Below are 22,053 nucleotides of genomic sequence, written 5' to 3'. Positions count from 1 at the left end.
ACTGAAGTTGAAAGCGTTTGGCTTCATGTCTAGAGACACTAACCTTCCTTTTACGATAAAGCTGTGGAGGAGCTCTGAAAGCTCTGGCTAGGACTGATCCTCTGTTCACTGTTGGCCCCTCCATGCATGTTTCAACAATACCACTGTCGTCAGGTCTATTTCCTGTGCAGTGTTACATCTAATTATGTCCCACTACTCACATCCTATCCCAGTGAAATCTCTCCATGTTCCGGTCTCTATATCCCGGTCTGTGATTGTTCCTGCTGCAGCCTGACAGACTGGCGTTCAGATAGGCCCTGGCTGGCTCCATGTCCTCTGCAGGAAGTGTGTGTGCTCCAGAAGGGACTCGCGGGGGTCGCTGACCGCTGTGGAACTGTGTGGGCGTGGGGTGGTAAAGTGTCAGGGTCGGACAGCTGGTGACTGGGTGTGTCAGGACAGGAACGTTCTAGAATAGCTACAGTAGGTTCTTGAATATTTTAAACATGTTCCGGAATGTTCCCTGTGAGGATTGTGTATCTCCTCTCCCGCCGCTCTAAACCAAGTCGGCCCATCTTCTTCGTTCTGTCTCGCTGTCTGGATGTATTAAAGTGTGTGTGTGTGTGTGTGTTTAGGTGTGTGCGTGCGTGTGTTGTGTGTGCGTCAGGGTGACCTTAGCCGGCAAGCTCCATCTTTAGGATGCTGACTAAAGGAGTTAAAGGGTGCAGGGGGGAGGGTGAAAGGAAATAATGGAGAGAGAGATGAAGATATGAGAGGAGGAGGGAGGTAGCAGGCTAGGGACAGCAGTCACTGTGAATGAATAGGGTCATTCACAACCCGAAACAAACACCCACAAAGCACCATGCTCTACAATAACACTGCAGAATCTCTCTCTCTCTCTCTCTCTCTCTCTCTCTCTCTCTCTCTCTCTCTCTCTCTCTCTCTCTCTCTCTCTCTTCTCTCTCTCTCTCTCTCTCTCTCTCTCTCTCTCTCTCTCTCTCTCTCTCCTTTGTCTTTCATACAGGAAAGAGTATCTCGCTTGTGGTTTCCTTTCAAGAGAGAGAGAGAGAGAGAGGGAGGGAACCCAACCGTCTTGTCTGTTACTTTATTCCAACAATGTATTTGTTGGTCCTGCAGCGGTGGTCTAAGCAACCACTAAAAGCCCAGCGCTTGTTTCAGGGGAAAGGAATTCCGTGCAAGAGTGTCATGGAGCAAGGGAGAGGGGCTAGCTGAAGAGAGAGGGAGAGAGAAGGTGGGGAGGAGGGAGGGATTCTGTTTGGAGCAAAGGACTCAGGAAGATTAGTGAGCAGTCTTTTGTTCCAATCGGGAAAAGTTTGAGAACTTTGTGAAGGAGATTAAAGAATTGGATATAAAGTTTTAGAGGGTATATTTGAAGAGCCAGAGAAGAGAGAAAAGAGAAGTGAAAGAGGCACATCAGGATGCTTTTGGAAACTAGAACTCTGAAGTTCCAGTTATAGAGCTCCTAAAGTCCACTCCTTGTCAACCTGACCTAAGGCCAACTTCTGGATTCTACTGCCCGCTCCTCTCCCATCCCTGGTGGAGTGGACGTTAGTGCGCCAGTTAGCTGGTTAGAGATGGACTTTCTCTTAGACCCAGCGGTCCTCACACCCGTCCTGGTGGTGACCGTCCACTTCCTGACCGCCGCAGGGGTGTGGTACTACCGCCGCCGCCGCCGCACTCCACAGGTCAACCCAGGTAGAGCGACACTGAACACTAGCTGAAGACGGCTTCTCTCTTTATTTCCTCTCTCTTGTCTCCCCCTTTTTTCGGTCTCTCTTCTCTCTACCGCTCTCTCTCTACCGCTCTACCGCTCTCTCTCTCTCTCGCTCAATCTCTCTCTCGCTCACTCTCTCTCTCGCTCACTCTCTCTCTCTCTCTCTCTCTCTCTCTCTCTCTCTCTCCATCTCGCTCACTCTCTCTCTCTCTCGCTCACTCTCTCTCTCCCTCTCGCTCACTCTCTCCCAGTCACTCCTGTCGCTGCTGCTTCTCTCGTCACAATCCTGACTTCCTGTTCAAGCTACACCTCTCTACCTGAGTGACAGTTGGCTTGTAGGTTATTCTTGTGTTTGTGTCGGTTATTCAATGACGGTTCATATTTTGCATTTAGCATTGGATGGCTAATGGGGTTAGGGTGGGGGTAGTTATTTTAGCACTATCATGCTACACCACTTGATAGCTACTGTCACTGTTTATTCTGCTTTCAGCTTAGTCTGAGCAGAATGTCAGGGATTTTCTGTGAACACATCCTTGCTTTTCTGATCCTTAGTTTCACACTGCATTCATTTATAGTTTGATTTAAGTGTTTTAGACAGATGGTGATACACTGATCTAATTGGCTTGTGTGAGTCAGACTAGCACTATTCGCCTTATTTGGCTTTGTCCTGTCACCAAGATAATCTTTCAAGTTGGGATTGTTTCATGTCAATGTCATGACTATTGATGTTTTTCACATTCTTGTATTCAGAAATAGAACAGAACACAGTCAGTGTTGCATGTAAACTACTGAAACATGTAACATGGCTTATTATGCTAAGCTACTGGTAAACAGTTTGTTGTTACAGGGTAAGAAGGCAAGTCGTTAACCCTACCTTTTGTATGCTATCTAATACACAGGGTTCAATACAGTATAGCAGTGGTTCTCAACCCTGGTCCTAAAGTACCCCCTGTTCTGCATGTTTTAGATGTTTCCCTGCTCCAACACACCTGATTCAAATGAATGGGTCGTTATCTAGTTATGCAGAAGCCCGCTCACAGCCATTTAATTGAATCAGGTGTGTTGGAGCAGGAAAATATCTAAAACATGCAGACAGGGGGTACTTGAGGACCAGGGTTGGGAACCACTGCTGTATAGAATGGTAGGGATGTGTTCGCTTCGATAATGTCCCGGAGTGATGGGATCATTATCTAGAGAGGACGACAGCAGCCAGCGGTAAGGACGCCTGTTTAATTGTGGGGTTCAAATGAAACGAACAGTTGGATATGTAGCGTGACATGGCAGCATGGATCAATACGGTCGATGGACTGAGCAGTTAAGAACACTCTGGATAGGCTGGATAGGATCCTGTTGTCCTCAAAATGTGTACATATTCACTCAATTAGCGGATCTACAAGCAAGTGATTAATGTGAGCTATGTGTTTATACCTGTTCGACGGGGAGTTGGAAAATTGTAGGGAATTGGAACTGGCGTTACCAGGAAGGGTCTCGGTTTCCAGAAGGGTTGCCTGGGAAACTGTGACCTTTTCCTAGTGTCTCTTCCTATTAATACAGGAACAGGAACTGAGTTTGTCAGGCTGGAGGGAGGGGAGTAGGAGGGAGGGAGGGGGGGGGGGGGACAGCTGTGCTGTGTGCCATTTCTCCAAGGCCTGTGCGTGTTGGTGTGTGTGTGTGCACACTGGGTTATACAGGGTAGCTGTGAAATTGCTCTTGGTTGCGTTTGGGCTTGTTTCTTGGTTGACCGGGTCGTGCTGGGCAACAGTGTGACACGGTGTGACATGGAGCGCACCGGCCTTATTTTTAGCTGCAGCAGGAAGCGGGACATGTGGCTCAGAGCTGGGTGTGGTGTTGCAGCTGTGTGTGTGTGTGTGTTTCTCTATAGGTGTAAAGGTTGTTCTCTGTTGTCTTCCTACATGCAACACTGAACCCAAGCCACGTTGCAGTTCTCTGCAGTGCTGTGTGACCCCTCCAGCTCCCACACCTGGTCCCAGCTAACCTAGGCTGGGCCACAGCATCATCAGCCCCACCAGCCGTGGTCCCGGGACCAGCTGTGCATGCCCCCTGTCACGCAGGTCCTAATGGGCCTGTGGTCCCACGTTGAGCCTGGAGTCAGGGTTGGATGTGCAGGACCCAGCTGTACTGGAGGGCTTTAGAGCCCAGTGCTGACCAGCCTGGTCAAAGGTCAGAATAAAGAACTAGGTCAGGGGAAGTTGTGGGGTTATCTGGGAGGTAAACACACACACAGACACACACTGACCTGACCAAACAAATTCAACCATTCCTTTGGACAGGAATTTTTCAGTCTAATAATGAAGCCTATTTAATGGACTTGTGTTTTTGTTTGGTTTGTTGTAGTGTTGACTTTATTCTGCTTTCAAAGTTATGTTACACTTCAAGCTTCAGCAGGTACTTCCTGTTAACTGTGAGTTGACTAGAGACTTATAGACCTGAAAACATTCCTCCTACAGAGCTCAGTGGCTGTCTAGACCACAGAAGCCCCATATTTCTCTCCAGATGTCGTTGATCTTCCTAACAAGGTTTTACCCTGTCCTCCGTAGTCACAAGGAGACCAAATTAAATCTGTGCTAATCTGATGACGACCGCCAAGGGGGGCGCTGATAATTGGGAGGGATTACCCTGGCAGGGATGGGATCATTCGGCACACTGACAAATAGGGTAATGTGGGAATGTCATTGGGAATGCTGTAATTTAGCTTTCTGTCCTTTGGTTGTGTGCCAGTTAGTGCGAGGTGTCCAGAGATGGTGGACCATTGATACAGAGAGAACGGCAAACGAAAAAAGATGGTGGGAGAAGAAGGGTGTCTTGACACCCCGTAGTGCGTCCACAGACCGAGGAGAATAGTGAACTGAAACTGAAACTGAAAGAGAGAGAGAGAGAGAGAGAGAGAGAGAGAGAGAGAGAGAGAGAGAGAGAGAGAGAGGAGGGAAAGAAAATAAGTAGCTGTCTGCTTCATAACCAGAGGAGGTGGAGTTTTGGGGACCTCCCCTGCCTGGACTGGATACAACAGAAGGAGGGAGCGACAGAAAAGAAGGAAAGAGATTAGAAGTGATACCGGAGGAGAGAGACGGACGGAGGGAGGGAGAGGAGGAGGGGGAGTGGAGGAGGGCTAAGCAGACGGCCTGGTATTAAGGGCTGAGCTCCCTGGTATTTATAGTAGAGAAGAACGAGGGAGGACGGAAAAGAGGAACTACGCTCATTCCTGAAAACGAAATAAATACAGGATCCACCGGGAGAGAGACAAGACTGAGAGCAAAGAGAGAGGCAGAGGAAGGGTGGAGAGCGAGGATTGAGAAGGAGAAAGATGTCGGGAGAAGTAAGGTCACTGATGGAGGAGGACTGAGCTAACTGGCTTAGCTGACGTTTCCTGGAGGAGCAGCGAGGCAGGAGAGCCTGTATCCTCCCCCGGCTCATTCATCGAGCGTGTGTGACAGCGTTAGTGCGTGCGTTAGTGTCTGCTGTTGTAAGGGCTGTCTAGGTGCGTGCCTCACCTCCAGATTTGAAGTGTGCATGCATGTTTGCGGTCAGGTCACCCCTGACGGTGTGACTCCCCGCACTTATGTCATCGTTCACGAGCTATGACATCCCTGTGTTTACATCCAGAGTGAGCCTATACGCTCACAGCTGCAGTGTTTTTCGTGTTTTTTTTGCTGACTCACTGTTTGACTTCCCTTTTTTATCTTGCTGCTGTTGACAGTGCATAAATACCCGAGTAGGGTAATAGTGGTTTTCTTTTATAAATACTGTATAGTTTTATTTAAAATGTATTGAGCCTATATGAGAGAAACTGGGTCATAAAACGTAGAGGGGACACAGAGACAGATGACTCACAACAAACAGCAGGGGAAAAGGCTAGCTATCTGATCTGAAGCATTCTCCTGTAATAAACACGGACTACTTCTTCCCCATCTCCTATTGTGGCCTTTCATTCATGCAAGGGGCAGTGTGAGGTCATCTCTCTCTGTCACTCACACACACACACTCACTAAGATGCACAGAAAACACACTCTTGGCAATTAGCTGTCCTGTGTCATTTCCAGGCCTGTTTCTAGCCTTTATCAAATCAGATGATGACATCATGAACTGAACAGAGCTCTTTGTGATCAGACTAGGGACCAGACTGCTTTCTCTTTCTGTCCAGATGGATTCTAGCTGCATTAATAAGACTCACTTTCTGTTAACAACAGTGTGTGTTCACAAAACAACTGAATTTTTAAGCTTGAGTGGATTACATAATCACAAGGTGATGGCAAATCATTCACCAGAAACTCGCCTTTTCCCTTTGACTTCCTTATTGCCTCCTTCAACACTCGACACAGATAACCTTTCTTCTCTACTTCCTGTGTGCGACTACTAAGAAAACAACCTCACCTCAGTCTGCCAGGCGACAACCTGCTTCCACAAAATCTGCCTTCCCTAAAGGAGAGAGAGAGAGGGAGAGAGAGGGAGAGAGAGGGAGAGGGAGGGAGAGAGAGGGAGAGAGAGAGAGAGAGAGGGAGAGAGAAAAAGAAAGACAGAGCTCGGCTGCTCCACACCTCTCTGCAGAGGCAGTGACAGCTGCATTCGGGACTGTGATTCTCTAAAAGAGAGAGAGAGAGAGACAGATTGGTAGAGGGAGGGACAGACAGTAGTGAGAGGCTGTCCGTCACTGCCGGAGGGGAGGAGCCTTCTGAGAGATTTTGACACACGTGTGTGTGAGTTGGATGGCTACCGAGTAACCGGGAGGGCTGCAAATGGCAGCGACAGCAGTACGGGGGGCATGGAGAGAGGGAGCGAGGGAACGACAGAGAGAGAGAGGGAGATAGAGAGACAGAAAAGCAGACGTGGACTAAGCAAGCACCAGCGTGTTCAGGCGATCCGTGGAGAGCTGAGGACTCAACTAAATGATTCTTTTTAAAGCAAGTGTGGAGTATCACATACAAGACAGAACACCTTACCCCCCTTTTGGAATGAAGAACTGGAACTTACTGGAGAGAGAAATGGAGATGACCTGGTAAACACCAGGGGGAAGAAGAAAGGGAGAGAGAGAGAGACGGAGAGGTAGCAAGGTGTCAACAGAAGGATGTGGCCTGACTACTATAATGAGAGCAGTCTCAATGCTCACCTGCACTCTCTTATGTGCTGTGCAGGTCAGTATCTACTGTGTGTGTGTGTGTCGCTGCATTTGGCCATGTTGTTAGAACGTGGCATGAGTGAACACGTGTTGTGTTTGAACAGTGTGTGTGTGTGTGTACACTCTTGACCACATTTGTTCCTACTCTATCGATCAATCTTGTTTACAGTGTGTAGGCATGTAAAAGTTGTGTGTGATAGCAGGTTGTGTGTGTGCGTGTGTGTGTGTGTGTACGTACTGTGTTTGGACAGCATGGAGGGGCGTGTTCTGATGGACAATGTCTCTCTGTGTGAGAGAATGCGTGCCTTTCGGTGGCTGTCACGCACATAATATAGACACACTCACACATTTGGGTACATGTTTTAACTTTGGAATGTTTAAACTTGTAAGACCAGCCTTACTATCTGGAGATACGGGGGATGGGGGGGGGGGGGGGGTCATGGCAACCGTATGCACAGTTGACTTGTCTTCCAGTGCTTCACAGCTTTGATTTGGTGGCTCAGAGCAGAGTATTTCCCACAGCAGACTAGGCTAGCTGACAGGCTAGGCTAGCTGACAGGCTAGGCTAGCTGACAGGCTAGGCTAGCTGACAGGCTAGGCTAGCTGACAGGCTAGGCTAGCTGACAGGCTAGGCTAGCTGACAGGCTAGGCTAGCTGACAGGCTAGGCTAGCTGACAGGCTAGGCTAGCTGACAGGCTAGGCTAGCTGACAGGCTAGGCTAGCTGACAGGCTGGTTGGAGAGCGTAACTAAGGGGTGTTTTCATGCTGAAACTATGTTGCAAGAACCTGTTGAAATGTGTGGGTGTGTGCAGAGTATGTCTGTGTGTGCCTAGGGCATATGTGAAGTGTGTGTATGTCTTGCTACATTCAAAATAGTTGTCTTGCTTCATTCAGGTATTTGACCTGAATGTCACCATTTGTTAGTTGTGCTGTGTTAAGAAAATATTATATAGGAAACCAACCTTTTGTGTATATGGTTTTGGCATACGGCTCCAGAATAAAACCTCTATAACAGCACAACCATGTGTGTGTGAAATGTAGGCCAAAACCATGTGTGGGTGTGGTGTGTGTGTGTGTACTTTGTGTGTCTATCTGGAGAGGAAGTGAAAGCGCCTATCTCTCCACATGGCAGCTTGCTGTCACAGCATCTCCATGGTAACAGCATCAACACAGCAGGAGCTACCGGTAGAGGCTGCGCTCTGATTGGCTGTTGGAGAGGATTCAGGTTGATAGATGGGATAAATGACTGTGGTTGCTAAGATCTTAGATCTAGAATGAACTGATGGTATCCTTAAAACCAATAAGCCCAATGTCTTGGCTGGTAAACCTGTTCTTGACTGAGTTTAAAATCTACCATGGGATTCCTGTATGGGTGTGGTTAGGGATTAGTTAAAGTTGTTGTTTGAACAAAGTATTTATTTATGTGTCATGTACAGCCAAATAGAAAGGTGATGGTGGCTATTAACTACAAACAATTGATCTTGGATCCAAATGACATCATTGAGAGAGTCCGAGATGAGGGAAGGCAGGAACGGAAGAGGGGAAAGAGAGAAGGAAAGTAGAGAGATGGAGGTCTGTGTTGGCTCAGAGATAAGCTGAGAGGGTATACTGAGGACAGGAAGAGAGGCTCCGTGGAGCTGGAGGGAGGAAGGGAGGGAGGGGGGCAGATAACAGCAACGAGGCCCAGCGTCAGTGCTCTATTCTGGGACTGGCTTTCTCACTGCACTGGCCTGGTGGTGACGTGTCTCTGGGGGTCTGAGGTGCACAGACAGAACAGACAGCCATGGAGAAAACTGTCTGTGAGCTCAGGTCTGAGCCTGGAGGTGAACACTAGCTCCTTTAGGAGCGGCAGTCTGTTCTTGGCTTTATGAGTCATTTGTGTTTGTGTGTGGGGGGGGTCGTTTCACATTGTCTTGAGGTGTTTGTGGTATTGTGTGGCTGTGTGTGTGTGCCTTTTGTTTATGTCTGTGTTTAAGAGGGCCAGTAGTCCATTGTGGAGTTATTATGGAGTGTGGAAGTGTGTATTCACAAAGGATCTGTAATCTAATAGCAACCAACTGCGAGGTGGCAGACAGTCGTTGTTAATGTTACATGATGTGTGTGTGTGTCTCAGACCTGCAGCCAAAGAGAACTCTGAGCTTTATAGCAGGTTTGAGGACAGAGCCTCTAAATAATACATACACACACTCCGCACACACACACACACGCACACACAAACACACACACACACACACACACACACACACACACACGCACCCGGCTTGACGCAGCACTGTTGGTGAGGTATGTAATTAACCCATCTTTTCTCTTTTTTGTCCTCTCTCTCTCTCTCTCTCTTTCTCTTTCTCATCCTCCTTTTCTTCTCCAGATGAGAGAGACAGGGTGCAGAAGAAAACCTTCACTAAATGGGTCAACAAACACCTCATCAAGGTAAAGCTCCTGGCTGGGTGGGTCTGGGCTAGTCTGGGCAAGTCTGGGTTGGTCTGGGCGGGTTTGTACAGTGTGTTAGATCTCGATAATGTCCACGTTATGGTCACACACACACGTATACAGGGAGTCAGATGGCTGAGCGGTTAGGGAATCGGGCTAGTAATCAGAAGGTTTCCGGTTCGATTCCCCGCCAGGCAAAATGACGTTGTGTCCTTGGGCAAGGCACTTCACCCTACTTGCCTCAGGGGGAATGTCCCTGTACTTACTGTAAGTCGCTCTGGATAAGAGCGTCTGCTAAATGTAAATGTATACACACGCTTGCATGCATCTCTTAATATGTTTGTGTGTGTGTATGCTTACAGTGTGTGGGTGTGAGGTAGGTGAATTTTCCTGATGTGATTGTTTGAGTAGTATTTCTTCTGGTGAAGGGAGACCAGTGGGGAGACAACATGACAGTATGGGGTTTATCTGTGTCTCTGCATCCCACTGATATTATGGTATCTCCAGGGCAGGCGGAGTTTATGATCAGAACTAATGTGCTCTGACATTTTCCTTGGCATGGCTGGCATTATAACAACATACAAGTTGACCTACAGTCTTCAAGGTTCACTACTCTTGTTATCATGCAACATTAAATAAAAGCAGTTAGAGTGGAACACTGCATATTTCACTTTACTGTTCTGCCCTGAACTGTGACATACTGTCTATGCTTCTGTCTGCATACTAGGGCCAACTGTACATACCTCCCTCTCTCTCTCTCTCTCACTCACTCACTCACTCACTCACTCACTCACTCACTCACTCACTCACTCTCTCACACACACACACACACAGAGTCAATATCTTTCAGAGTCACCGTGGAGGAGAAAGTAGGGTAACCTGTCACATGATACAGGAATGGAGTTTGTGACCTTATAGCTCCAGAGAGCAGAAATGTGGGTCAGGTAGCGGGTGAAAGTGGACGGGGGGGGGGGGGGGGGGGCAACATGAGACCCTTGCCAGTGTGACGTCAGCCTATCATCGGTTGGCATGGGCGAGTCCAGGTGTAGGAAGTGAGGTAGAAGAGATGATGCAATGCTATAGACAGCAGTGACCTGTACTTTTACTGAGGTAGAGGAGGGGGGAGAGGTGGAGGACAGAAGGGAGAGAATAAAATGGGTATATGGATGGAAAGACAGGACTGAATGAATGAATGAAGAAAAGGAAGGAAGGATTTGAATGTTGGAATTCCTGTTGTTTTTCCTGTTTAGTCTCTGTGCATTACCCTGTATTCCCCACTAGCCTCTCCCCTTTCAGCCCCTCCCTTTTGACTTCCCCCAAGGAGCCAGTCTGCAGCCTGTAGGCACACTGAGCTATATCTCCAGTGTTTATATAGCCACTGTGTATATGTGTATGTGGTGTCCGTGTGAAATCACACTCGAGTCCAGCTCTATTCTGAGGTTAGACTCAGAGCTAGCTGTGTATTCACTATAAGTAATCGCCTTATATAACCTGATGAACAGAGAAACAGGTGCCTGTGGTCAAATGTGTGAATGTATGTGTGCGCTCACGTGTGTGTGCTTCCGTGTGTCATCAGTCCATGCAGCCTCAGGTGTGGAGGTGTGTGTTTATACTGTGTCTGTTTGCACTGCACACACACATCCACCTCTGTACACTGTCCTCTCTGTGAACTGATGTTTTGTTGAGGGGACCAGTTTTGACACTAGGAATGAAGTGACACACACAGACACGTATACAGGACAGATTAAGACAAGAACAGGAAGGCAGGTTTTCACAGAAAATGCTGGCCAGAATATCTAGAAAAACACAATTAATATTCACCCATGGGAAATGAAGTATACCAAGCTGTAATACCATCTCCAAAACTGGGTAAATGTGTCCTAGGAATTAAATCTTTCGGCTTTAGTCATCATTAGCAAGCGTTATCAAAAATGTCCTTTTAGCGTGTGTAATTTTGTTGTTAGTGCCATGAGCTGCATTCGTGCTAATTATGCATGAGCTTGGTTGTTGGGTCCGAGTTGGGAGAGGAGCGGTGTCAAGAAACATTAAATGAGTTGTGAGAGGATGTGTAGGATCGACCGGGCAGGCCAAGGCTGGTGGGAGATCGAGTGTCTTGTTACCAGAATTGGAGATGCAGGGACACGCACACACACACAGACACACACATCGTAGTGTTACCTCAATTCCAGTAAGTAGCACCCACATTCACTCAGACAAGCACACTAACAAACTGCCACACACACTTCTCATTAGCACTTTATTAATTCGCCTAACACATAACTTCACACTCTAACAGACCCACTGTCTAACCCAGCTACCAGGACACTACCTCTGCTGGAGAGAGAGAGGGAGGGATGGAAAGAGTGAGAGAAAGGGAGGGAGGGAGAGGGAGATAGAGAGGGAGAGACAGTTACAGGATTCAGCTCGATGCAGCACATAACCACGTGTATGTCGCCCTCTGCTGGAGAAAGGTAGGATTGACACAAATCCTTGTCTAATCATGTTGACTCGCAGTAGCAGATCTTTAAGAGCAACTTCGCAGCATGTGTTGCGGTATATGACAGAGAGACTTTTACATAGTTTAAGAAACGTAGATAACTATTTCACAAATATGCACAACTGGATTTCCATCCCAACGGCTCAACCCTCCAGATACCAAGGGTCAATGGGTTTGCACGGCTACACTGTTGACCCTCCCTGTCGTCCTGGCAATGGGTCCTCTAGTCATGGTTGCCAGCCCATGTCAACAGTGATAAGTGTTATGTCAACAATCTGTATCATATTAGTGTGAATTGTAGCATCAAATTGACAATGTTCCCTCCCTCCCTCAGGTGAGGAAGCACATCACAGACCTCTACGAGGACCTGAGGGATGGACACAACCTCATCTCCCTGCTGGAGGTCCTCTCTGGAGTCACCCTGGTGAGACACACACACACACACACACATACCCCAGTTACACCTCAACGCTCTGTCACTCGGTCATGCATCAGTACTGCACAGCAGCATACCCCAGAGGGACGCCCGCCCACCCACCAGCTGTAGCTGTTAAACTCTGGCCTGGAGAAGCCGCTGCATTGCAGTCTTGTTGCAGGAGGTACTGTAGGAGAGAGACACTACTGTGCTCATGGTCGGGTCGTCGTGTACAGTGAACCTGCTGGTGTGAAGAGGGAGACCAGGTGTCCTCCACCATGCACAGACCACGACACAGAAAACGTGTGTGTGTGTTTGAAGGAGGGGGTGACTTTGTTTGTGTGTGTGTGTGTGTGTGTGTGGGGGAGGTTATCTAAGCTACCCGGTTAACTTTTGTTTTACCTCTACTTTGCCCCCCCCCCCCCGAACTCCTGTTGTTCATTTTGTCCTTTGCTTTTTTATTCTCTCTCTTTCCAAACAAATCCCTCTCTCTCTCTCTCTCTCTCTCTCTGTCTCTGTCTCTCTCTCTCTCTCTCTCTCTCTCTCTCTCTCTCTCTCGCCTTCCATCCCCTCTCCCGTACTCCCTTCCTGACATCAGCAGCTCAAAGGTGCCCCCTCGTTGAGAAGGGTGTGTGTCTCGCGCGCCCCCCCGCTCATCTTGCTTGGGGGGGAAGATGAGGAGGAGGAAGGAGCCCAGGGAGTACGTTTGGACCCCCCCCCATCCCCACACTCTCTCACCCCCCCCCCCCCCTCACCCCCCTACCCTATAGATAAGGCCTGAAGACCTGCTAGTTTGAGCATGCGAGTGCTGTGCCAACAACAACGTTTGATCATATGAATATACATGTTCTCAATAAATATGTAAACAATCCATTCTTAAACAAATGCACAATTCAGTATATATACCCCTACATACTTTTAAAAGGGCTGTTTCACATGGTCCTTAACACTTAAAATATGCTTCTGCTTCCATACAGTATTGCCTATATACTGTATCTGAAAACACCCCCCCTATATGATACATACATCCATCCACTACCTGCTCATACTTGCATGCATATTTGCAAGTCATAGAAGCTGCAGTGAGCCTGGTGGTGCCTCAGATTTCTCTCTGATAGAGAGGCAGCATCTGGCAGTGTTTTCATCTTGGCCAGGGCTCTTGTCTCTTATAGGAAAGCCCCCAGAGTTGCCCTGCTTTCCTTTCCTCTCCCCCACCCTTACTTTTCTCTTCCCCGGCATGGATCTCTCCTCTTCTCTCTTTCTATTGCTCTCTGGCCTTCTCTCTCTCTCGGTCTCTCTCTCTCCCCCCCCCCCCCCCCCCTTTTTCTCCAATAGCGCTGACTGCAATGATGACTAACCCTCATCCATACCCAGCACAGTGTGACCACACACACTCCTGCATCCTGCACTCATCTCCTGTCAGCATTGCCTAGCTTACTGTGTGTGTGTGTACATGTGTTCAACAGACAGAATCAGTCAAAAGTGTGTGTGGGGGTACTGTTTTGGGAGTGTCAGTCTATGTGTGTTTGTCTGTGAGTGTGACTGTGTAGGTGTGTGTAAAACAGCATGGTTTGCAGAAATGCCCTCTGGTTTGCAGACTGGCTCCTGCGTGTCTTGCTCTGCTCTGAGCATCCCCCGTCTGTCTGTCAGCTCACTGCAGCTGAAGACAGCGCCCCCAGTGGTCATGAATTTCCCTCACTGCATTTGGGTTGGGATTGACATTAATATGGTGTGCTGTGTGGACAACTCTCTTTGTTTCTTCCACATTTATCCTTTCTTTCACTCCCTGTCTTCGTACAGCCCAGAGAGAAAGGCCGAATGAGGTTCCATCGACTCCAGAATGTCCAGATAGCCCTGGACTTTCTCAAACAGAGACAGGTATAGAAAGACACACACACACACACACACACACACACACACACACATATATATATATATATACACACACACACGCCTAACACCTCATTCGTCATCTCTGACTGGTTTCTGGTCATGTTTCCCTTTCCCAGGTCAAACTAGTGAACATCAGGAACGATGACATCACGGACGGTAACCCCAAACTGACCCTGGGTCTGATCTGGACCATCATCCTGCACTTCCAGGTCAGTGTGTGTTTACCTCTGCTGCTCTGCCGCTGCTCTGGGGGTGCTGGGTCACCATACTGTGTTGATGGGTGTAACGCGTGTATCCATGTGCCTGCCTCTTGTCCTCCACTGTCTAGTTTTTTTCTCGGGGCCCTAGCTGGCTCAGAGTGTGTGGGATTTGTGTTCCAGAGCCACTTTGGTGCCAGTGGCAGACTGTATTAAAGTATTTAGGCTTCAGAAGCGCCTGTCAACCTGCCTATTGTTGTGGAGGGAGGAAGGGAGTGAGGGACGGACTGAGAGAACTATGTTTTGTCGTTGAAATGCATCAAGAGTTTTGCGGGTGTGTCGTGTTCACACATGACTTGGCGTGAAGTGCAGTACTGTTGTGTTTAGAGTAATAACGAGAGTAATGGTGGTGTGTGTGTGTGTGTGCGTGTGTGTGTTCACCTCAAATGGCGTACTGTTTTGTTTTGGAAAAAGCCTGGGAGCTTGGTACATGAGGTCAAAGCAGCTTCTGCTGAAGCTAGCGGTAGCTTCTGAGTTAGCATCATGGCGGCCAGCGGGCAGATAGACAGGGTTGTGTGTGACTGCAGATACACAAGGTCAACATGTTTGGACTGAAGTCATGTCATGTCAAGGTCCTTTCTTTGTCCTCAGCTCAGACACATCCCTCAAAGTTGTCTCTGAAACTACTGTCTGTATGAGTCAACCTGGGAAACTTGTATACAGTCAATCACAGACAGAGATTTTGTAAATGTCTAATCCTTATTGACTTAGACTTATAATAATAATATTGGGTTAGAATCCGAGAAGATGACGGTGTTAGACCATGGTTAAGCTTTTGGTCAACTGCCACGTTTCCCCTGCAGCTTCCATGTCTGACCACCAGGGGGTGGCGTGAGCAGTCATAAGTCTAATGACATCACCACACAAGGTGACACTGCCAGGCAGTTGCCAGGGAGACAGGGGCGCATGACTCTGCAGCCAATTCCATCAGCATGAATCAGCAGAATGGTGTGAGCGAAGGAAGGGGAGAGGCAAGGGGGGGGGGGGTAACCCAGAGCTGATGGATAGAATAGGGCCTGAAAGTGAAGGAAGAGAGAGAGTGTGTGGAGGGAGAGAATGACAGAACCTTTGCTCATTCCAGGAACCCTGTTCCCATAGGGATTTGGCCTCCAGGAAGTCTGTATCTGATTGGATGTGGTCATTGTTCGAAACTGTTATGACCTCACATGGGCTGTCTTGTCTCATTAGGGCCAGCTTGTTATCCTGGAAATATGTCGTGTTAGTGAAGAAGCTAGCGTGCCTCTGACTGCAGGGCTGACACACACTGCCTCAGTAGAGCCTCAAAACAAGCACAAAAGGTTTTAACTTAGACATGATTGCCGCACTGGTTGGCTGCCTGTCTGTCTGTGTGACTGTTGTCTTGTCCCTTGCACCCATTATTTAACTTTTTTTCTGTTCTTTGGGAAAAGCTGCATGACACATTTACAGTATATTAATCAACCTTTTCTACACGTTTGTAGAATGAATCTACATTTGACAAAAACTTAAAATTTTTATTAATTGGAAGTTTAAACATCGATTGTTCGAAAGTTAGAAATGCTTCCGTAACCTTGATGCAACAGTGCTGCAAGTCTCCCCTCAGTGCCTCTCCTTAACCACTAGAGGTCACCATTGAGCCCACCGACACCAATAGTGTGAACGACTGCTACTAACCCCACCTCCAGCTGAGCTGTGGCTGCCTCTGATTGGCTAGACCGGGCACTTGCCTGCTCTAAATCGTCCTATAATTCTTGACCTGGTAGGAACCTTAGTTAAACAGATTCATCACAGCTGCAGAGATGTGACCTGCATCTGTTAAATGCAGAGAGCTGGGACAAAGAGAGAACTGTCCCTAAGAGACAGATCCTGGATCAGCGTGATTTGATCACAACTAATCACATCATGAGGCCCTTGAAAATGAAACTGACCTCAAACCAGCACCAAGAAGCAAACCACGTCTGTTTAAAATCCTAGATGGTATAGTTTATTTGGGAAAAGTGTATAAGTGGTACAGTATGGGGTTGTGTGTTGTCTCTAGAGGCGAGGGGGCTCAGTCTGGGGCTCAGTCTGGGGGCTGGCTGGGGCTCAGGGGCTGCTCTCTGGGGACCTGATTAGAGTCTGATATCCTTCATGTGGATCATTAGAGATTCATCCTCCCTCCATCACTGGAGGAAGGACTTCATCTTTGAGAAACATCGTTTACTTATTTATATTTCTCCATCAGTGTGTTTCCTATCACACTTCAGTTTGTGATGGGTTGAAAGTATACCAGTGAATGAATTAAAGCCTTAAAGGGGACGCGCGGGGGGGGGGCCCTGCCTCACAGGAGCACATCACGTCAGTGTGTGGGAGAGTGAGACCTCACGTGTCGTGAAGATGGTGTGCTAAACCATGATGGTTGACTTGGACAGGGATGGATCCTGAGCTGGGAAACATACAGCTTTCTCTTATTCCACTTGCTCCATCTCCCCATCCTTTTCGTCATCTCCATCTGGCTTTATCGCATGGTGGGCTGCCCTTCCCTGATCCTCCTTGATCTTTTCAAACTCTTTCAGAGTCGCCTGCACACAATCTTTTCCTTTTCCTTTCTTTAACACGCTTTAATACTCCAAATCCCCTCCTCCCTCTTCCTCCCTCCCTCTTTCTTCCTCTTTCGCTCTTTCTCCATCTCACCTCCTTGCCCTGCATAGCCAGGGGAGGGGAGGGATGGATGGAGGTAGAAATTGAAGGGGATGGAGAATGATATAAAGGTGCTGCTCACTGCATTGCACTGATGCTCCAATCTGATATAGACTTAGGGTTTTTAGCAGCTGATTGCCAACCAGGGAAGCTTTTGGGTCAAGTGAGTGTGTGTGTACGTGTGTTTGTGTGTGTGTGTGTGTATGTGTGTGTGTGTGTATGAGAGAGAGAGTCTGTATGGCATCATAAAGCTCCGAGCTCCCTAGCTGGAGAGAGAAAAAGAGAGATAGGAAGAGCAAGAGAGAGAGAGAGGGAGGGACGGGGGCGGTGAGGAGGAAGCGGATAGGAGGAGGAGAGAAGCGGAGGGAGGGAGCGAGCGAGAGAGAGAAAGTGAGAGGGAGAGCAGCAGCAGTATGTGAAGCTGCAGCAGTCTGGAGATAAAGCCGTTCTCTCTGCCTGCCGGTGTCTACGAGCGAACAGGGGCTGGAACAGAGGAGAGAAGCCAGCGAGGGAGGGAGGAATACAGGCTGTCTGCAGCTGCTGGGGCCCCCGGCTTCCCCTGGAATTACAGGCCTCGAGACACACGCACGCGCACACACACACACACATACTGTAGCGGAAGGCTCACACTCAGCTGATCAAATGATCGCCCTTCCCTGCAGCCACACAGTGTCTTTCTGACACACACACACACACACACACTCGCACGCTCACACGCATGTCTGGGGAGTACCGTATCAATTGGATCAATTCAGCCAAGCCTGCCTGATGGAACTGTGCTTTCCCTTCAACCGGAGCCATCCTCTCCTCTTCTCCTTCTCCTCCTCTTCATCCGACCATCTCGTTCTTTAACCATGGAGTGTGGTACAACAGAGCCTACCCCCAGCCTCAGCCCCAGCCTTTCCCCGTGGTGTGTGTGTATGTAGGCCGGTTCCAGTGAAGACAACACGGGACGGAGAGAGACCCAGCCTTGCCCAGACCAGCCTCCTGGCTAATTAGATTCCGCAGACCAGACCAGGCGGGAGAGAAAAGAGAGAAAAGAGGGAGTCTTGTCTGTCTGTCCGTCTGTGACACAACACACTCTGCCTGTGGAATATACCGTGCCCTTGCCAACTGTGGATACCGTCCTAGCTAGCGACGTGGCTGTACGCTGCAGAGAGGCGGCAAACACCAGTCTGAAGGACTGCAGACTACTACGAGGACTCTGGATTTGGGGATTGACGGAAACGATCAAAGCCGGTATCCAGGGGAGAGGCATGTGAAACTGGGCTGTGTGGGTTGGTGAGGGGGGGGGGGTCCTTCAACTCTGAAATAACAGGATCATTGCTGACAGTGCGATGCTAGCATTCATGCTATGCTACAGGTAGCAACCTGTATGTGTCTGTCTGTCTGTCTGCGAGGCATCAAGCCTCCTGTTATCTCTGATGCTACGGTGTATTCACGTGACCACAGTTTCCTGTTATGTGCTGCTCTGACTCAAGGTGGCTTGAAAGTTGATCCAACGTCAATCTTACGTCATTCCAACATCGGTTGATGGTCGTTTTCACGGTGACCCAGAAGGGTTTCTCACATCTGAAACCCCAGCGGTTCCTCGGAGGAGATTAGCCAGAACCCACGCGAGAACCTGCTCTGAACGTCACAGCACACCTCGGCTCAACAGGCAGGAGAGAGAGCAAGGTGTAGAGTTGGGGGAGGCAATGGCATGTGCCTTGATTGAGTTTTGAACAAGCTGATGGTGGATTGGCTGACTGCGCGTTATCCTCCCGCCCACTGCCAATCTGGGTCCTAGCATGCTGCCTTGGCAGAATGAGACACCCGCGCTAACTACAGAGTCTTCGACACGACCGCGACCACAACCACTGCTGCTGCTCCCACCAGGGCTACCCTAACCCTAAACCTGCTCCCTCTGCCATAAGATTCACACAGAGCAAGGACTACCCATACTATATGAACCTGGATTGCTGAGGGGAGGTACGAGGGCCGTGTGGGCAACACTTGGATTACAGCGCTGCACGGAGCAACAGGGTACACGGCATCCAAAACACTGTGGCTTGCGACTGAGCGCGCGTGTGCGTGCGCGGCAGCTTTCTTCCTGGACGTGCGACACACTCCATGGAGCTTCACAGCCTGAGAACGAGGGAGATGAGACGACCAGTGACGCCAGCATCATCATCACCCTCATCAGCATCGTCATCATTGTTTTGGTCCTTGCTGAGGCTCCAGGGGCGACGCACGCTGAGGGAGTGGGACCACCGCCGAATGGGCTGAAGAGAGAGAAGGGCACGCTCCGACTCACCCAGCCTCTCCCTCTGGTCAACTTCCTGTCTTTCTGCTGTACCACTATTACTCCCACCTGTCAAGGCCAGGAGGGACATCGCCCCCCCCCCCCCGCCCCCTACACCACCAGACCTGTACACAGCCAGGCCTGGTTCTATTTCTCTTCCCTGCTGTGCTGACAGAACGCTTGTCCTTGACGTGACTGGAGCCCTTCTGGGACCCGCCTGTCCCTCTCCTCGGCGGAACGAGGGAGCGACTGAAGAGGCGGCGCACGGGTGGAGGAGGGGACCGCAGAGGGCGGGCGAGCGGGGCAGTCCGCAGCAGTGCCTGAGCTGTGAAGCGAGGGGGGGAAGGAACTGCTGCAGTGAGAGAGAGAGAGAGAGGCGGAGAGAGAGAAGGAGAGCTGGAGGAGTAGCGCCTGCAGACGGTGCTGTGACACGCGAGCCGGTGGCCTCAGTGGTCCTCTCACCCTCAGACCGGACCTGTCTCACTGACCTCTCTGTGTCTCACTGCCTGTCCTCACCCACAGCCCGTCAGCCGGCTGGAGATATTGACCGACGCTGACCCCTAATAGGACAGCGGCACACGCTAACACTAACTTGACTCGACAGCAGTCAGGTGTCATATAAGGTCTCTGTGTCTTCCGGATCACACTCTTCTGGTGAACTGCCAGTCCCTCGCTCCCAGGTCTTCTCTTTCACTCCCGTGTTCCCTCCGTCTCGTCATCCTTGAGATGGGGAGCTCTCTGGGGTGTGTGAGACCTCCCCGGGAGGCCGGCTCTGGCGGAGCTCCTCCCCTCTCCCCAAAAAGGCGCCTCCGCTTCCGGCGGAAACGCAAAGGAAAGAGGCGCTCGAAGGGAGCGCCGGAGGAAGAGGAGGAGGAGAGAGAGGGAAGCTACAGGCCAGGAGAGGAGGAGGAGGAGGAGGAGGAAGAGAGGGCTACTGTCACAGACACAGGGCTCTCGGCCTATGACAGTACTAGTGACTCGGTAAACAAACCCACCAGCCACTCCTCGGTGCCTCTCTCCACACCCAACCCCCCCAGCGCTCTGCTTACCGACTCTGTCAGTGCCAGCATGGGGGGGTTGGGGGGCAGCAGGATCTTGGAACTTTCCCCTGAGCCCAGCCCTACGTGGAGGGGGCGCTTCTACCAGCCTGAGGAGCAGGGAGGGGGCGGCACCAGCAGCCCTCTCGGAACCACCATCTCCACCTCCAGCAGCCAGGCGGGGGCTCCCAGCCAGACACACAGCCCAGCCCCAGATGAACTACCCCTGGGAAGCACCACTCCAGGAGGGGGGAGAGTGTGCCGCGTCCGGGAGAAGGTCCAGGGAGTTCTGGAGAGACCCGGGATCCTCCGGCCCAAGAAGGAGGGGAAACAAAGCGAGGAACCAGAGGATGGAGGAGGAGGGGGAGGAACACAAGTGGTCACAGACACGCCCACGAAAAGAGAGCACAAAGGGGTTGTCCACATCCGCGAGGCGGGGGGCAAGCTGTGTGTGGTGCGGACAGTCTACCCCAGTGACTATGGCTCCCCCGTGTGGAGGGGGGGGAGTGACAGTGAGTTAGAAGTGCGTGCGGAACCGCCCACCCCCTCCCCCGTGACGGGGAACATCCTCAAAGTGCAGCTCATTGAGGAGGACCAACGCCGAGCCAAAATGGCTGACTCCAGGGGAGCCAAAATGGAAGATACTAGCGAAGACAAAATGGCTGCTGCTGGGCTCAGCATAACCACCAAACTCACTTTGAAAAAGGAAACTGGAACAGTGAAGGAGTTCAGTCTGGACACACCAGGGCCAGTTCAGACACCAGAGGGCCCCTCCATCCAGGAGTCGGGCTATGCCAGCGACCTGCCACTCACTTCCCCCGAGGCAGGGGGCGCCACTCAGAGAGACTGGGCTGGGATAACCAGCAGCTCTTCAGAGAGATTGGACTCAATGGGGGATAGCCCTCTGTCTCCTTGGGTCAAACCGCTGCCTCAGGTCAGGGTCTGGGGGTCGCTGTTTCTCCATCTCTCCCTGGCTCTGACCTCTGATCTCTGTTCCTCTCCTATTCATTCTTTCTCTAAAAAACTGCTCCCTTCTCTCCTTCTCCCACCTTCTTTGTCTTCCTGCCACAGTTTCCATTTGGATCCCTCTTCCTCCCTTTCTCTGACTTGGAAGGGTACTAATGTACGAGAGGTTTATGCTGCTGCCGAGTGTGTGTGTGTGTGTGTGTGTGTGTGTGTGTGTGTGTGTGTGTGTGTGTGTGTGTGTGTGTGTGTGGGAGGCATTTATGAATGTTTCAACTAGTGTGTGTTTCTAGTCTTTAGGTGCATGGATGTCTGTGTGTGTTTGCTGGTGTGTGGGCGTGTTTATATGTTTGGAACCATTTATGAATGTGTGTCTTTGTCTTGGTGTGTATATTGCGCCTTTGGTCGTCGGCAGCAATTCCACCATTTCTCTGTGTGTGTGTCCTGTCTGACTTTATCAACCCTGCAGAAGGCTCTTTACTTACTTCCATCCTTCCTGACACGGTCCCAGGAGCCTAATCAACAGAGCACAGACCATCTCTGTCTTTCCCCTTCTCTCCCCCTTCCTCCCCATTACACGTTATTTCCCGCAGGCCATCCAATCTCACCCTAGTCTCTCTTTGCTCCATCTATATAACCGATGTGAGTGTTTGTGTAGAGTACTCTATGCCCAGCATGCGTCTGCCTGCCAGCCCGCTCTCCAGTGATTTCTGTAACAGTAGCGGTAGAAATAGGTGGAGGTTATTTGTAGGGAAAGCGGGCAGAAAGCTGGGAGAA

General features: G+C 50.0%; 1 protein-coding gene across 5 annotated transcripts in view; it reads left to right on the top strand.

Annotated features, from left to right (window-relative positions):
• Nucleotides 1–22,053, top strand: part of macf1a (microtubule actin crosslinking factor 1a) — a 130,386-nt gene that overhangs the window by 40,443 nt on the left and 67,890 nt on the right. For 3 of the 5 annotated variants that reach the window (XM_062486629.1, XM_062486626.1, XM_062486627.1), the window contains 4 exons: nucleotides 9,211–9,272; nucleotides 12,104–12,193; nucleotides 13,985–14,062; nucleotides 14,194–14,286. In XM_062486629.1, the coding sequence (XP_062342613.1) occupies nucleotides 9,211–9,272; nucleotides 12,104–12,193; nucleotides 13,985–14,062; nucleotides 14,194–14,286 (323 nt within the window). Of the gene's footprint in view, nucleotides 1–6,537; nucleotides 6,859–9,210; nucleotides 9,273–12,103; nucleotides 12,194–13,984; nucleotides 14,063–14,193; nucleotides 14,287–19,987; nucleotides 21,248–22,053 lie in introns of those variants that run through there. The other 2 variants (XM_062486628.1, XM_062486625.1) reach the window with 2 other exon arrangements.

This window comes from Osmerus eperlanus, chromosome 20 (assembly GCF_963692335.1).
Source record: "Osmerus eperlanus chromosome 20, fOsmEpe2.1, whole genome shotgun sequence".
NCBI classification, from domain to species: Eukaryota; Metazoa; Chordata; class Actinopteri; order Osmeriformes; family Osmeridae; genus Osmerus; species Osmerus eperlanus.
Note: the sequence above shows the minus strand (reverse complement) of the source record. Positions and strands in the feature narration are given on the sequence as shown.